The sequence below is a fragment of the Setaria viridis genome, chromosome 6 (genome assembly GCF_005286985.2).
Source record: "Setaria viridis chromosome 6, Setaria_viridis_v4.0, whole genome shotgun sequence".
NCBI lineage: Eukaryota > Viridiplantae > Streptophyta > Magnoliopsida > Poales > Poaceae > Setaria > Setaria viridis.
Window position 1 is genome coordinate 1,903,741 of NC_048268.2, and position 16,090 is coordinate 1,919,830.

The following is a 16,090-nucleotide window of genomic DNA, read 5'->3' on the forward strand; positions in this document are numbered from 1 at the left end:
CAGACCTTTTCTTCCATCGCTAAGCTTTCATTCCTCCAATCTTTTTGCGTGACAGACACGTACGGCTCTAGAGGGACATTGACGAACTTCAGGGATCTTGAAGTTGCAGCGCCACCTTCTGTGGTGGAGAAGAACACAAGTCCACATTTGCTAGTGGTTTTGACGTGATCGAGTGGTCAGCCGGCCGTCACCTACCAGTCCGCGGCTGACTTGTTTCCTTGCGTAATGAGATAGCACTGCACTGTTCGTATATACACTGGGGTATGAAATGGCGTACCTAGTCAAGGATGGACCACCGGTACGTGCAAATGTGATTTCAATTATTAATAGTATGAATAATGGCGAATGAAAGAAGGGCCTGGTGCTGCCGCTATATCTGCCACATTAATTAGCTGCGAGATATAAAAATTGCCACAAAAAATTTATTAATTCACTACAAAAGGACACCTTTAAATTTTTACGTTTATTGCAGAGGAAAAAAATAATGTGCCCTGAGGTTGCCATCACACTACTAGAAAACTGACCTCTCATCCCTAGTCTTAGTACCGGTTGCATTTGGAACCGATACTAATGTTAGCATTAGTACCGATTCCAAAGGATACTGTTTGGAGCGCGCCACGAGGACCCCTTTAGTACCGGTTAGGGACAACAACCCGTACTAAAGGGTGAGTTAGTACCGACAGCCACCAACCGGTACTAATGCTCCACGCACCCTCTAGTACCAGTTGTTTGCATCAACCGGTACTAAAGGGGGCACCCTCTAGTACCGGTTGCTTCCACCGACTGTTACTAGTGTGGCACCCCCCCTTCTAGTACCGGTTAGAGGCACCAACCGATACTAGAGGGCACCTCTTTAGTACCGGTTGGTGACCCCAACCGGTAGTAATTTCCTTTCTATAAATACCCTTCTTCTTCCTCCAGCCCGAGCCTGATCCTCCAACTCGAGCTTCACCCAGTCCATGGCGCTATAGGGGGAGGTTTTATCAGATTTGTGATCAATTCTTGAGGATTTCACTCATTCAAGTGTTCTAAATGTTAGAAACTTTATTCTCCCTTGATACATGGTTAGTACAGTAAGTTTTATGCTTTAGAGCTAGAGTAATTTGTGATTTTAAGAATAAGGTACAATGGGGAAAATTTTCATTTATATGAATGTGTTAGTTAGGAGATTTCACTCATTCAATTGTTCTAAACTTCATCCTCCCTTGATACATGGTTAGTATACTAAGTTTTATGCTTAAGAGTTAGAGTATTTTGTGATTTTTAGAATAAGGTACAATGGGAAAAAATTTCATTTATATGAACGTGTTATTTAGAGCTCATATTTGTGATTTGTAGAATAAGCTACAAATTTTTGGATGCCATGATTCGTACTGGTCAAAGAAATTGATATGAGGTTAGAGGAATAATTTCATAGTTTAGTACTTTTCAAATAGATGTACGTAATTAGTCATTTTTAGAATAAGCTATAATGGAGAAATTTTTCATTTATATCTTATGTTTGAGCTAAGTAAATTATGTGGAAAAAGAATTTTTTCATATTTTAGTCATTGCAAATATGAGCTAAATAAATTATGTTCATTTCTCGCTAATTCAAGAATTTTTCTATATTCTCTAGCTATTCAACATTTTTACTACAATTTCCACAGCTCAAGCTTCACCCTATCCATAGCGCCATAGGAGAGATGCTACCGAATTTGTGACCATTTCTTAGGGATTGCAATCATTCAAGTGTTCTAAAGGTTAGAAACTTCATCCTCCGTTGATACATGGATAGTAAACTTCAAAAACCAATCCATGTGCATATACTTAGAAAAATTAGATTAAGTATTTCAATTCATTTTCTTATAGTTCAAAAACTAATCCATGTGTAATATTTTGTAGATGGATCGGCAATGAATGTACAATGCAGACAAACATTCTATGGAGTACATTAATGGCTTGCGTGGTTTTCTTGATCAGGCAGAATCCAACAAACTGCCATCCAGTTTCATTTGTTGTCCATGCAAAAATTACTAAGAAAGATTACTCATCCAGCAAGACTATTCACACCCACGTATACAGTTCTGGATTCATGGAAAACTATTTTGTATGGACCAAGTGCAGGGAAAGAGGAGTTATGATGGATGATGATGATGAAGAACAAGATGACAACAAACCTGACTAAATTCAAGGAGGTGCCTTTGCAGATGCTCCAATGGGCGAGGCTGAAAAAGAAATGAGCGAGGCAGAAGGTCCGATCGATGATCTAGGTCAGGTGTTGCGAGATGCAAAGGAAGACTGCAAGAATGTGAATGAGTCACAAAAGTTCGAGCGTATGTTAGATGATTATAAGAAATTATTGTACCCAGACTGCAAACAGGGGCACGAAAAGTTGAATACCACACTTGAAATGCTGCAATGGAAGGCAAAAAATGGAGTTCCTGACAAGTGTTTTGATGAGTTAATGAAAATCATAAAAACATCTTTCCCGAGGGGAACGAATTGCCGTCCTCAACTTATGAAGCAAAAAAAGGTTGTTTGCCCTCTGGGTTTCAAGGTACAAAAGATACATGCATGTCCTAATGATTGTATCCTGTATCGTGGTGAGAAATATGAGAAATTTGAAGCTTATCCTGTGTGCAAAGCGCTATGTTATAAGATCAGGCAAGATGACCCCGGTGATGTTGAGGGGCAGGCTAGGAAGAAGAAAGTTCCAGTGAAGGTAATATGGTATTTACCTATAGTACCATGGTTGAAATGTTTGTTCAGAAACAAGGCATATGCAAAGTTGATGCGTTGGCACAAAGAAGAGCATGAGCAGGATGAAATGATCAGACACCCCACTGATGGGTCCTAGTGGAGAACAGTTGATAGAGAATTTCCTGAGTTTGAAAAGGATGCAAGGAACATATGGTTTGGTTTTAGTACAGATGGATTCAATCCATTCGGTGAGTTCAGTATTGGTCATAGAACTTAGCCTGTGACCTTATGTATGTTCAACCTTCCACCCTGCATGTGCATGAAGTGGAAGTTCATTATGATGCCGGTAATTATCCAACTCCAAAAATAACCTGGCAACGACATTGATGTTTACCTAAGACCGTTGGTTGATGAACTTCTACTGTTATGAAAGGAAGAAGGTGTACTTGTGTGGGATGAGGATAAAAAGGAGACTTTTAATCTACGAGCATTGTTGTTCGTAACCATCAATGATTGGTCGGCATTTGTTAATCTGTCCGGACAGTCAAATAAGGGATTTCGAGCCTGCACGCACTGTTTAGATGATACTTGCAGCATGTATTTGAAACACTGTAGGAAGGTCGTGTATACGAGCCATCATCGATTTCTTTCTGCTAAGCACCCTTAAGAAAGAAAGGGAAGCATTTTGAAGGGGAAAAAGAAAAATGTACTAAGCCCATTCACCGTAATGGTAAAGTGTATTTTCTATGATAAAGGTTATAAGGGTAGTCTTTGGCAAGAGCTCTGGTAGCCAACCTATTTCGAATGATGAGGACGGACATGCACCCATGTGGAAGAAGAAGTCTATTTTTTTGGAGCTATTTTATTAGGAAGTCCTTGAGGTCCGTAATGCAATTAATGTGATGCACGTGATGAAAAATCTTTTCGTGAACGTGCTTGGCTTCCTGGGTACATATGGAAAAGCGAATGATACAATTGAAGCACGTCGGGACCTGAAAACGTATGAAACAACGAGATGGCCTACATTAGGAAAAAGAGAGATGATGGACATTACTTGCATCCTGACGGTTACACTCTCGGCAAGGAAGAGAAGGAAAGCATGTTTGAGTGCTTGAATAGTATCAAGGTTCCATCGGGCTACTCCTCGAATATAGAAGCAATAATAAATTTTAAACAGGAGAAATTCAATCTAAAAATCCATAACTGTCACATCCTGATAACACAATTGCTGCCTGTTGCACTGAGGGGTATTCTACCAGATAATGTGAGAATGGCAATCGTGAAGCTGTGTACATTCCTCAACATGATTTCACAGAAGGCAATCCATCCAAACAATCTACTAAAGCTGCAAAATGACGTGGTGCAATGCCTTGTCAGCTTTGAGATGGTCTTTCCACCTTCCTTCTTTAATATCATAACCCACCTTCTAGTCCACCTTGTTGAAGAGATTTTTATTCTCAGTCTCGTATTTCTACACAATATGGTTCCTTTCGAGAGGTTTATGGCAGTTTTGAAAAAGTATGTTTGTAATCGTGCCCATTCAGAAGGAAGCATCGCAAAAGGATATGGAACAGAGGATGTCATTGAGTTTTGTTTTGACTTTATTGACGACCTGAGTTTGATTGGAATCCATGTATCACACCATGAGGGAAGACTGAAGGGAAAGAGCACACTAGGAAGAAAGTTCGGATGGACATCGATGAGCATACATTTCGTAAAGCACGCAGCTTCGACCAGCAGTGCTAAGCTGGAACAAAGCTTCGACAAATATGTGCTATTTCCAGATCTGAAGGTTGCACACTTACATTCTCTATAATACTCCTCCGTAATGTAGTTTATTTTTTTTAATTCAAACTTCATTAACTTTGACTAATTTTTTTAAGAAAGAGTAAATCAAGCTTAATTAAATCCTTCATAAAATATGTCTTTAGTATTGTAGGCGGCCACATTTTTTTTTCCAATGGACTTGGTCGAAGTTAATTTTTCCGGTAGACTTGGTCCAAGTTAAAAGTTAAAGAAGTTATTTTTCCGGTAGACTTGGTCGAAGTTAAAAGTTAAAGAAGTTTAATAGCCATCCACAGCACATAGAAAATTAAGTAAATGTATTGCACAAACATCGGATCAGCGTTTCGCCATTCCGGTGAAACATAATTCAGAGACTTTCCACTACAGTGAAGCTACTACATTCAAGCGTTCAAAATATCCACAAGGAGAAACAAAAAGAGATCATTTGCACAAATAATTAGACCCTCGCGCGCCTTGCGCAGGTGTTCAAAAGTTAGAACGAGCTAGTTTACAACGAATGAGTTTATCAGGCAACTGCACAGAAGCAAGAGAACAGGAAAACATGATAAATCCAGACCAGCTACTTCACAGTCTCTTCTGCGCGGATACTTTGGATGTATTAACATACTGTCTAATTGGGTTAGGACAAACTAGTCTTTTTACATCATGTATCCCCCCCACTGGGATTACAAATTCAGATCAGAGCGCTAACAAGTGTAAGAGACTATGCTTTGGGTTCGGTTTTGCGACTAGCCTTCCCTCTGATTTACCTTTCAATGGTACAAAATGTTATTGCCTTTTTTTCTTTGTTTTGGCTCCCTCAAGTAATTCACTGGGGAGGGAACCAACTGCCATTGTAGAGCTTATCCGATGGCATAGGTGCTGGGAGGTTGACATCTACTTGTGTGTGGTTTCTGGTATTATCCAAAACAGAAGCAGAACAATTTGGTGATGGATCTTTATTCAAGTCTTGTTGCTCTGGGAAGTAGTCTGTGACGGCTATCGTGTCATCCAGAACAGGAATGTCGCCTGTGAGGGTCTTGAAAGCAAACTCGATGCAAGGATCTGACCAGGCATTTCCAAAAAGAGATTGAAAGGCCAACCCGGACTGATCAGAACATGTTTCAGGCGCAGCTGACTGCGCTGGCAAAGCAGGTTCTTCTGCTCCTGCTGCATTTTGGAATCTAACATTTGCTGGAAAGCTTGCAACAGTTGATCCATCTACTGGCATGGGAACCGATGAGTCCTGATTTTCAACATTTTTCCAGAAATCTGTAATAGAGGCTCCACCATTTTGTTCAGGAGCCCAAGAGAAACCAGCCTGGAGCATAGAATTTTCAGCATAGTTTGGTTGCAAGTGATTGGTAGTGTCTTCCAGATTGATGTGTATCTGATCCACAGAGTCTTCTTGGCTCAGTTGTGGATTCTTGCACATGTTTCCCTGTATTATCTCAATTTGAGTGACACAGTCAACCTGGCTAAAATGTAACTGATCAGCAGTGTTTTCCTGATTGGCTTGTAGTTGATTTATAGTGTCAGCTTTGCTCGGCTGTGAGTAACCTATTGTGCTTTCCAGATCAATGTGTATCTGACCCACAGCGTCTGCTTGGCTCATTTGTGATTGCCTTGTCATGTTCTCCTGAATTATCTGCATTTCAGTCACAGTGTCTACTTGGCTTAAGTGAAACTCATCGCAAGTGGTTTCCTGATTGGCCTGTATTTGATTTATAGTGTCAGCTTTGCCCGGTTGTGAATAGTCAATATTGTATTCCTGAAAAGGCCGTGCCGGAATGACGGTGCCTGCTTGGCTCGACTGTAATCGACTAGCAGTGTATTCCTGATCCGTCTGTATATGATTCAAAATGTCTGCTTGGGTCAATGGATCTGTAGTGCATTCCTGCATTGTCTGTATTGGAATATCTGCATGGTCTGTAATGGATCTGTCATGCAGAACAGGAATATCTGCTAGGATCGACTCCACCTGATTGGCAGTTTTTTCCTGATTTGTCTCTGTATGATCCACAGTTAATGCTTGGCTCGGCTGTGAATGATTGGTAGTGTTTTCCTGAATAGCCTCCGTTCCTTTAGCAGTGTCTGCTTGACTCAACTGTAACTGATTCGAAGTGCTTTCCAGATTACCATGTATTTGATTCAAGGTGCCTGATTGGCTCATCTGTGACTGATCGTTAGAGTTCTCTTCCATAGTCCGTACCAGATTTACAGGATTTACATTAATCGGTTCATCTTCAGGCTCGATGCTTAATTCCTGCTGAACATTCAGAGCAGCTAAACGGGGTGACACTCGAACAGGTGTCACCGCAGAACTGGTTTTATGCTTCTTGGATTTCACCTCTACATTTTGTTCTTTCCTTTTAAGCGATTTGGTTTGCCTTGGACCACGTTGTGCAGAGACTGGTTGAACATTCGTGTGTTCCAAAGTTTCAAGCTTATCGCCATTCCCTTGCATTGCTTTCAAGTTCTCAGATTCTGGTAACACAGTATGTTCAGTATCATTTCCACTATAAGGTGTAACTAGTTCCTCCCACAGCACCATGATACCTTCTGAAGTTAATATTTCACACTGAATACCCTTATCCGCAGTACTTGGCCTTGTGTGTTGTGATGATGTAATTGTCTGATTCCAAAAAACGATGACATAAGAAGCAGTGAGCTTTATAAAAAAGCAAGTGAACATACATAAATGAAGAGAACTTTATCAACCTCCTTTAGTTTCATATATGATATGTAAATTGAAATCGTATTCATGAATCACGAGGCATCTGAATCATGTGATCTGGTTACACCACAGAAGGTGTATCCAATGTCAAGACTCAAGAATTCAATTCTTCACAGGTGGCACAAAGAAAAACATGAATCTGGAATATTCTGATTTCTCTAAGGGTTGTGTCCACCACTCCACCAGAATATGGCCAGTTGGCAAGTTGGTGGTTTGCATGATGTAAAAGACACCACATGACTACGACTAAACTCACCAATACCTATTGTGAACAGATATGTGCAACTTGAGGTGTGCACCATGGTTATGCTTCCTAGTATTTGTTTCTCTAATGTTTCTGATGAATGAATATATACTAGCCAGACAAGGAAAGCTGCAAGGAACTCACATGAGGTTGGCTTTCTGTTATATGAACATCACAGATGGTGGTGCTCTTCTTTGGTCTCATAATGCATTGGTTAATATCTCCCGTTTCAAGATAACGGTGCACATCCTTCAGAGAGCGAAATTCATATCCACTGACTGGATCAATGTAGAACTGAACAAATGAGAACAATTAGAGGTCAATAGAGCCAGTTCACCAAAATTAAGCAATGTAATGTGAAGCAAAATAAGATTTATTCAAGAAATTCTACAGCATAGAAACTAGTACTGCAATACCGGCAGCAGTTGCTATTTTTAGGTATCTTTTAAGGTAGTCTCCATCATTCAAGGACTAAAACCTCTAATCTAAGTAGGCCATTGTTATAGTTATGGGAGATGGAAGTAAGAAATATTGAAGTTCATCCATGTTTTCCTCTTTTTCAAAGGGTGCCGTTTAGTTGTTTTTAATATACAGTTTTTTAAGTACAGGGTATTTTTATTTCTTGCTATTCAATTTTTATTCCAAATGAACATTGGTAATAACTTATATATGCTGTTTATATTAAGGGAAAGAAAAAAAGAGGAAAAGTGACAGGCAGCATACCGGATCCTGAAACGATCCAGTCTTTCTTGGCCTGTATTCTTTGAGCCATCCATCAGGCAGCCCCTCGATGACTCTTTCATTCTTGCTTTGAGTCTAACAACAAAATATTAAGCGGCAAATTATGTCATGTTGTCAAAGTGCGCCTTTAAAATAAAGGAGGGGGGGGGGTGAAACTTGCGTGCCTTGGCAGCAGGTGTTCCTCTGACAAGACCACTTTGTGTCCCAGTAGGCTTCTCGTTTGTCGTCCATCCATTGGGCTGCCCCTTTGTGACTAGTTTAGCCCTAACTGGAGCCTAAATGAAACAAAAAAAACCAGCAGTTTCTCAGAATACTTATCACACTGCACTAGTAGATCAAATGAAAAGGGGTGATTGGCAGAAATCTGCGTGCCTTAGCAGCAAGGCTTCCTCTGACAAGGCCACTTCGAGTTCTAAGAGGCGTGCCTTCTTTCAGCCACCCATCAGCCAACCCCTTAATGACTGGTTGATCCTTGCTTTGAATCTAGTGATGAAACAAAAAAAAATGGTTATTTCTCACAATACTCATCAAGCTGCACTCTAAGATAAATGAAAGGGCAAATAGGAAAAAGCTGCATGCCTTGATGGCAGGGCTTCCTGTGACAAGCCCACTTCGTGTTCCATCAGGCATGTCTTCTCCATGACATCCATCAGGAAACACATTAATGACGGGTCCATCCTTTCTTACAGCCTGAAAAAATAAAACAGTGGAAGAAGTGACACACTTGTTACCCTGCATTGAAATCAAACAGAGGGTGAGGGGCGATCAGAAACTTTTGTACCTTGACAGTAGGGCTTTTTCTAACAAGCCCACTCCGTGTTCTAGAAGGCATTTCATCATTCAAGCATCCATCAGGAAACCTCTTCGTGACTGGTTCATCCATGGCTACAGCCTGGTACAGAATAAGATGAGAGAAACTCTGACAAACTTGCAACAGTACACTCAAAACAAATAAAAAGGTGGGGAGTAAGTCGGAAACTAGCATGCCTTGTAAGCAGGGCTTCCTCTGACAAGCCCATTTCGTGTTCTCACAGGCGAGTCTTCTGTCACCCATTCTTCAGGAGACCCCTTCAAGACTGCTTCATCCTCAATTAGATCCTAGTACCAAAACAAACAGAGAGAGAGTGTCAAATTATAATCTTACTTGTCATGCCACGATCCTTTTTTATTGGGGCTCGGGGAATCAGAAACCTGCATACCTCAACAACATGGGGGCTTCCTCTTACAGGATCACTTTGTGTCCTAGAACATGAACTGTCACTGGAATCCTTAAAACTCTTTATCCTTACAAGCCCGCTACGTGTTCTAGAACACGAACCATCCCTAGAGCGCATAAAGCTCTTCACCCTTAAAAGCCCACTTCGTGTTCTCGAACATGAGGCTTTATTGGGAGCAAAAATTCCTTTTCTCCTTACAAGCCCACTTCGTGTTCTAGAAAATGAACTGCTGCCGGAATCCATAACACAGTCTACCCTAACAACCCCACTCTGAATTCTAGGGCATGAGCCCCCTTCAGATTGGATAACGCTGCCCTTCCAGTCACTTCAATTCCAAAGACCTGCTGAATCACACCAAAATGACAAACATCACGAAGCTGCAGACTGAGACTCCAAATTCATCATGACATAATAATAATGGAGTTAAAAAGGGCTTGTACTGCAACGTGAAATATATCATTCGTGGAAATAGTTTAGTTGGAATTGATGATGGTGAATTGTTGATAATGTTATTGGATCCTCAACCAGAGGATAGTAGAACAAAGCAGAGGGTACATGATTCTGTTTTTAACGGAGTACTAGTTCAAGTTGCTGTGTGCTTTCAATATTCATAATAAGTTCTGCAGTGTCATTTTTCTCATGAATGCCAATCTATATACCCTGTCTTTCTTTTTTAAGCAAACTTTGTATAAGTCCATAGGACATCATCGGCATGGCCTTCAATATGACACTTTGACTAGCAATATCTATATAAATATATCACTATAAATATGAAAAAATTAGATGTTGTGGAAGTATTTTTCATGATCAATCTACCAACATCAATATTATATTGCCAATGATATGTTTTTCTTGACACTTAAGATATTGTGGAAGTTAAAAAATAGATATTGTGGAAGTCAAAAAGGTTTGACTTAAGATACACCCAGATAGACTTATACTTGGGATCAGAGGTTGTAGAGTTTTAAGGTTTCTTCCCATGAAACAGAGCAAGTAACAAACAATAATTATAATCAACGTAAGAATGTATAGCATCGTCCATTAGGCATAAGAGAAACTAAAACCATTATTTAACTGGTCATTAGAACGACCAGCAGCCCTATGCTCGCCTCATCTCTACATCCATAACAGCATAACTCCATCACCAAACCAGACCACTAGTTATACTATTATAAACCCTAAAAAATGACCCAAATTTCAGTTTCAACTGAGCAACTAATCTCATGGTCCAGCAACCCAGAAATCGACAAATCGGACATCAATTCCTACCTATCCTGGTCTAAAGTTTCAATTTTCCCCATGCTACTGCACCGAATCACAGCTCTAGCACCAAAAACAATATTTTTCCTAGCCCCAATATCCATTCCCCAAAGGCAAACGCACCCACCCAGGCACAGCAGAGGAGCCCCGATTCCCCTGACCACCACATATCGAGCCAAAAGCAAAACACCCGAATTCCCAACCCGAATCACCCAATCGAACATCCCCCGGACGCATCGCACTCCAGTTAATCCCGACCACCCGATCGAACACCGCGGCGGGCCGCGCGAGCACCGGGGACACCCCAGGACGCGAGGATGAGGAGAGACTAGAGAGTGGGGGGGAAGGAGCGAGGAGGACTCACCGTCCCGTCGGTTTGGCGCGGGCGGCCGCATGGGGTTGGACCTGGCTCCACCTCCCGACGCTAGGGTTAGGGTTCCGGCGAGGCCTGGGGCGGGGCGGGGCAGTGACCGGTGGGGGAGGAGGCGGAGGGGTCGAGAGGGGGGAGGGGAGTGCGAGACTTCTTTTTTTTTCTTGGCCGACGAGAGCTCAGAGCAAGAGCAGTCAGCTCCTCCACGCCAGCCAGCACGCACGCGTCGGCTGGGGTCGAGTCGACTCACCCCGCTCGCGGCTCGCCTCCAGTAATCACTTGCAAAAAGCCGGCCGCCTATTTTTTTTTCCTTCCCGTTTTGCCCCTCTTGCACAAAACAGGAAACCGGCCGTATCCAACCTCTTTCATGCTTTGTCGCACGTTTGGTACTAGTCTCCAAATATCTTTACCATTTCCTACCAAATATAAAGGTACTGCAAAAAAAATTGTATCTATATATGGAAATGTTTTACAGTACGATGTGGGTTAACACAAAGATATGGACGAGTAGAATTGTAATGTGTAACATAGATGTGTCTATCTGTAGAAATATTTTATGAAGCCTTATTATGATGTTTGGATAATAATGTATGCCAAACTAGCATGATCATAATACGTAACTTAAAATTAGTATGATCCTAATGTTTTGATGAAATATTTCATGGACGGTTATGGAGTTAGACGAGCGACTCATGTTCACATGATAGCGATAGTTAAGTAAAATTATATAATTCCATCGAAATTGACATCAATAATGCTTTACACAATTCCACATATTGAATTGAGGATATTGTGTTACCATGTGCAAAAAGGATCGATGGGGTCATATATCGTGATACTATCTTGCCACAAGGATTTCAACGTTTAATTTCATGATATAGATTACACATTTAGGTTTTTTATTTGCTATATGTTCCCAAAATCATGTGAGAACCATAATTTTGTGATCCAATCATTTTTTTAAAAAAAAGAAGTCCTACTAAGATCCAACCTTAAAAAACCTTGGATGCAACCCTACCTATCAGAAATGTGGATCACTTAAATGAGAAGGTAGCGTGGCTCTTACTCTATGAATGGTCACATGGTTTAACGGGTGCTAAGAAACGATCTATGAATGATCATATGGTTTAACGGGTGCTAAGAAATGTGATCATATGGTTTAACGGGTGCTAAGAAATGACTTGTGTCAGTTCATGTTAGGCCATTCTCAGTGCAAGATTTTATTATGTGATTTCCAAGGGTGCTGTATCATCTAATGATCATTGGGTTGATTTTATTATGTGATTTCCAAGGGTGTTGTATCATCTAATGATCATTGGGTTGATTTTATTATGTGATTTCCAAGGGTGCTGTATCATCTAATGATCATTGGGTTGATGAATGAAACTAAAACTCTCAATGCAAAATTTCATTTCACGTTTTTATAATTAGCATATCATTTGTATATTTCATCTAAGTAAAGCTGATAAATGTGTAGATGAAACTCAAACTTTCACAATGGAGTTCCATTCCAACTATCTTTCTCACCCAATGGAGTTTCATTCCAGTTTTAAAACTCATGGCAAACTCTTGGCAACTGTGTACACACCGAGTTACATTTATATGAAATCCAATTCATCTTTTTCTTAATAAATTCCATATCATGCCCTCATTTTTTATCCACATAGCATGTAATTTAATAAGAATGAACCTAATATGAAACTCCGTAGATTCTTTGTTCCTCGGCCCCCGCAAGGTGTGAAACGAAAATAGCATCCTACCTGGCTGGGTTGCTTGTTAGCGGGACGGAGTGTCTCCCAAAGTCCAAAGTCCCAACTCAGAGACTGAGCTTTTCCAAAAAAAAAAAACAAAACTGAGACTGAGAGACTACACATGTTGATCCCTTTATTATTGGGCTAGTTTGTCCTGCAACTTTGGACCGGGCTTTGAACCAACATGGTCACTCTAGTAGTGACAATTAAATGATACGTAGACTGCTACTAGGCCCGGAACTTTGGACCGGGCTTTGACAAAAACATGGCCACTCCAAATGGCATTGAGTGACACTGAAACACGCCATTTGGAGTTTCATTGTGTAATAATGCTTTCTTACCAAATTTTCGAAAAAGTTTGAAACCAAAACAAAGTTTCTTTCGTCCTCACAATTCCACACAAATGCGGCAAAACAATTTGAATTATATTAAGATTTTTCTTCTTTGTTGGGTGACATTTTCGAGCTTCCAAGATTTAATTAATAAGAAACGTAAATTTGAAGGGAAACAAAAGGAACTGCATACTTGAAGAGAAGTACACTTCATGATCTCCTGCCGGTTGCAAAAGGAAAGTGGTTTGTACAGACAAAGTTGAAACCAAGAACTTGAAGTAGCGGTTCTAACCCTGATGCTTGAAAATAAGACTTTTAAAAATGTCCCGTGAATTATTGATATGATGCAGCAGTTTTATTGTCATCATCATTATGGCTGCGCGACCACCATATACGTGGATGATGCATGGTCACCTTTGGCCTTCAGACGCCCATAATAGTAGACATTTCACTCATTTTTATCGACACCGAGAAATTTCATTACTCGCTACAGTGGAGGACACGGCATATTTGCATGAATTATTTAATGTGTATTATACATATTACTGCAAGTTTATTGTCACAGCAGACAACAACCGTGCCGTGCGTATCTCTCTGCCACAGCTGGGCTGATCGCGCTCTGGCCCGGCCGGCCCTGCAAGGTAGGCAGGGAGAGGCAGCTAGCTAGCTAGCACTGCCTCGCGCACTTGCACTGTCGCCTGAATCCGTCGCAGTTGCCGCCGCCCCATCCTTCCTGCAGGCACACCTGCGCGCAGTTGTGGTCGGAGAGGCAAGGCCCCCGGAACCCCGCGCTCCGTTGCCGGCACACGCGCGCCTCCGCCGCCGGCGCCACCGACGACTCCTCTGCACGTGCGCGTCATGGTGATATTAGTTATTAGTGCATGCATCTATCGTTGCAGCTTATTGAACAGCAGCAGTAGTAGTAGTGCACGTGGTTAATTAAGGACGATGTGGTTGGTTGATGAACGGCGAGACGGCCGGCCGCCGGCGTACGTACGTGCGACGACGATGAGCAGGAGGAGGAGGACGGCCACCCGCGCCGCCGCCTTCGTCGTCCACATGGCTGCCGCCTTTGCTGTGTTGCTACGATGAGCACACCGGGCAGCAGGTGAGTGAGACAGTGAGACTAGTAGCTAGCTCGCGCTGCTCTCGATGGATGCAAACTCTTAACCAGCTGGTGCTGCATGCGGCATGCATATATAGGCGGGAGATGCCGGGCGCGCGCGGCCACGTGGGAGGCCACGCGGCCGGCCTCAGCTTCAGTTCTCCCGCCGCGCATGCATGTGGGTACGTGGCTGCTCGCGGAGGCTGCATGCGCGCCAGGTCAGGTCAGGGGCGAGTAAGCGGCGCCAGCTTGGCAGCTTCTCCGCTCTCCTGGTAAACTTGGTATGGTACCTGATGAGAAAGGCGAAGACGAAAGCCACCATCAGCTGAGAAATTGCTTGCCAGACATGCTGCATGCAGCAAGCAACTTCTGCCATCGACGATCAACTGAAGCTGGCACCGTGGCACGCACCTTGGAGTTGATGATCGAGCACGTGTCCTCTCATCGTGGCAGGTGGCAGGAGCCGGGCCGCCACGTGCCCGGGCCCTTCCCCCTTCTTACTGCCCGTACCCTATATATAACCGTAGTCACTCCATCTCTTCTCCGATCCGGCTGCCAGATCATCGCCAAGCTGCTCATCAGCATCGCCGATCCGAACGAGCAGAATCCGGCGATCGACGACGATGGAGCTCAAGTCCAGGGCCACCGTGTGCGCTCTCCTGCTCCTGCTGCTCGTCCTCTCACGTACACACACACGCGCCCAGCTGATCTGCAGATCGACTTATATATGGCAGCTTGCTTAGCTTCATTAATTTACAACGTCGTCAGATTGTTCATCAATTCTGAGCTTCATCCCTATCTGTTCTGCGCAGACGACGGCGGCTATGGCGGCGGCGGCGGCGGCGGCCGGATGCTGGCGGTGGAGGCGCGGGTGTGCACGGGGAAGAGCGAGCACCACTCCTTCCCCTGCATCTCCGACCGCCACTGCAGCGACGACTGCATCAAGCAGCGCGGCGGATGGACCGCCGGATACTGCCGGAGGGCCACCTGCACGTGCCAGAAGGCCTGTTGATCGGTCGATCTAATCAGTACAGTGGCTGCTGCTACTAGTGCACGTGCCATATAGATCATCATATCATAGCTGTTGCCTCGATCGCCGCACGTGTCCTATGCTCTGTTGATTAGTACTACGTCATATGCTCTGTTGATTAGTACGGCAGAACCATGCTGTGATGATGCTGTAATATAATGATGCTGATACAACAATATATAATAAGAACAGGATCGGACGGCCGGCGCACCTATGTGCAACCTTTGCAACGGTCGAATTCACACGCCGTGTGCTTTAAAAAAAATTAAGGAACTCAATCGATTTGAGATCTATTTTTCTTTCGATCACTCTTTTCTAACTATTAGATCTAAAATTAACTGTTCAGATCCTCCTCCTCCCCCTCCTCTTTCTTCCATAGTTCTTTTTTCTCTCCGTGGGTGGCGACTCCCCGCCGCTACCACCTCCCACTCGGCTCCGGCAGCGGAACGCTCCGGCGGAAGCCGGCTTCCGCCGCCCTTCTCCTCCACCCAACACTAACTTGTTTTGACCTAGATGCCCCCGCCACCTCCGCCGCCTGGCTCCGACGGCGTTCTTGCCACCTCCAATCCACCGCCGTCTCTTTCGCCTCCGCCACGAGCCGACGAGTCGCCCCGTAACTTCCGTCTCTTTCGCCTCGACGAGCCGCCCCGTAACTTCCTTTACAGACGGATATGGAAATAACTAAATTCCTAACCCCAAATCCCAATCTCCAAGATAGCTAAAAATCAAACATTCGAGGAGTAAATCTGAAAAAAATAAAATAAGTGGTTTTCTATAGTCCGAAGTCCGAACTCACTTAACTTCCACCACCGGGCTCGACCACCGCCGGCAGCAAG

At 43.1% G+C, this 16,090-nt stretch overlaps 3 protein-coding genes across 4 annotated transcripts; 1 reads left to right on the forward strand and 2 right to left on the reverse strand.

The window, feature by feature from the left end:
- Nucleotides 1-4,911: 4,911 nt before the first annotated feature.
- Nucleotides 4,912-11,210, reverse strand: LOC117860620 (uncharacterized). Of its 2 annotated transcripts, none has more exons than XM_034743966.2 (10): nucleotides 11,031-11,210; nucleotides 9,389-9,747; nucleotides 9,177-9,287; nucleotides 8,971-9,081; nucleotides 8,769-8,879; nucleotides 8,562-8,672; nucleotides 8,354-8,464; nucleotides 8,172-8,264; nucleotides 7,593-7,742; nucleotides 4,912-7,102 (listed from the first exon to the last, which is right to left on the reverse strand). In XM_034743966.2, exons 2-10 carry the CDS (start codon nucleotides 9,647-9,649, stop codon nucleotides 5,297-5,299), a joined length of 2,865 nt encoding a protein of 954 aa, XP_034599857.1. In that variant the 5' UTR covers nucleotides 9,650-9,747; nucleotides 11,031-11,210; the 3' UTR covers nucleotides 4,912-5,296. The 2 variants fall into 2 exon arrangements, with proteins under 2 accessions (XP_034599857.1, XP_034599858.1); XM_034743967.2 differs by having other exon boundaries at nucleotides 9,389-9,750.
- A 2,418-nt stretch (nucleotides 11,211-13,628) lies between these two features.
- LOC117859494 (defensin-like protein 21) lies at nucleotides 13,629-14,324 on the reverse strand. The gene is made up of 2 exons (XM_034742612.2): nucleotides 14,117-14,324; nucleotides 13,629-13,962 (listed from the first exon to the last, which is right to left on the reverse strand). The coding sequence occupies exons 1-2, from the start codon at nucleotides 14,178-14,180 to the stop codon at nucleotides 13,787-13,789; spliced, it is 240 nt and encodes a 79-aa protein (XP_034598503.1). The 5' UTR covers nucleotides 14,181-14,324; the 3' UTR covers nucleotides 13,629-13,786.
- A 475-nt stretch (nucleotides 14,325-14,799) lies between these two features.
- Nucleotides 14,800-15,603, forward strand: LOC117862023 (defensin-like protein 1). Its single transcript, XM_072294556.1, has 3 exons — nucleotides 14,800-14,908; nucleotides 14,993-14,995; nucleotides 15,037-15,603. Exons 1-3 carry the CDS (start codon nucleotides 14,848-14,850, stop codon nucleotides 15,234-15,236), a joined length of 264 nt encoding a protein of 87 aa, XP_072150657.1. The 5' UTR covers nucleotides 14,800-14,847; the 3' UTR covers nucleotides 15,237-15,603.
- The last annotated feature ends 487 nt before the right edge of the window (nucleotides 15,604-16,090 follow it).

Bases quoted from the DNA above. Each gene is read 5' to 3' on its own strand.
- LOC117860620 (XM_034743966.2), bottom strand. From the start codon at position 9,649: ATGGATTCCGGCAGCAGTTCATTTTCTAGAACACGAAGTGGGCTTGTA. The intron at 7,743-8,171 runs GTATGCTGCCTG...TCATTTGTTCAG, and splicing joins CTGGATCGTTTCAGGATCCG to TTCTACATTGATCCAGTCAG. The intron at 7,103-7,592 runs GTGAGTTCCTTG...TTTTGGAATCAG, and splicing joins TAACAGAAAGCCAACCTCAT to ACAATTACATCATCACAACA.
- LOC117862023 (XM_072294556.1), top strand. From the start codon at position 14,848: ATGGAGCTCAAGTCCAGGGCCACCGTGTGCGCTCTCCTGCTCCTGCTG.
- LOC117859494 (XM_034742612.2), bottom strand. From the start codon at position 14,180: ATGTGGACGACGAAGGCGGCGGCGCGGGTGGCCGTCCTCCTCCTCCTG. The intron at 13,963-14,116 runs GTACGTACGCCG...GCGCACGTGCAG, and splicing joins CCTGCTCATCGTCGTCGCAC to AGGAGTCGTCGGTGGCGCCG.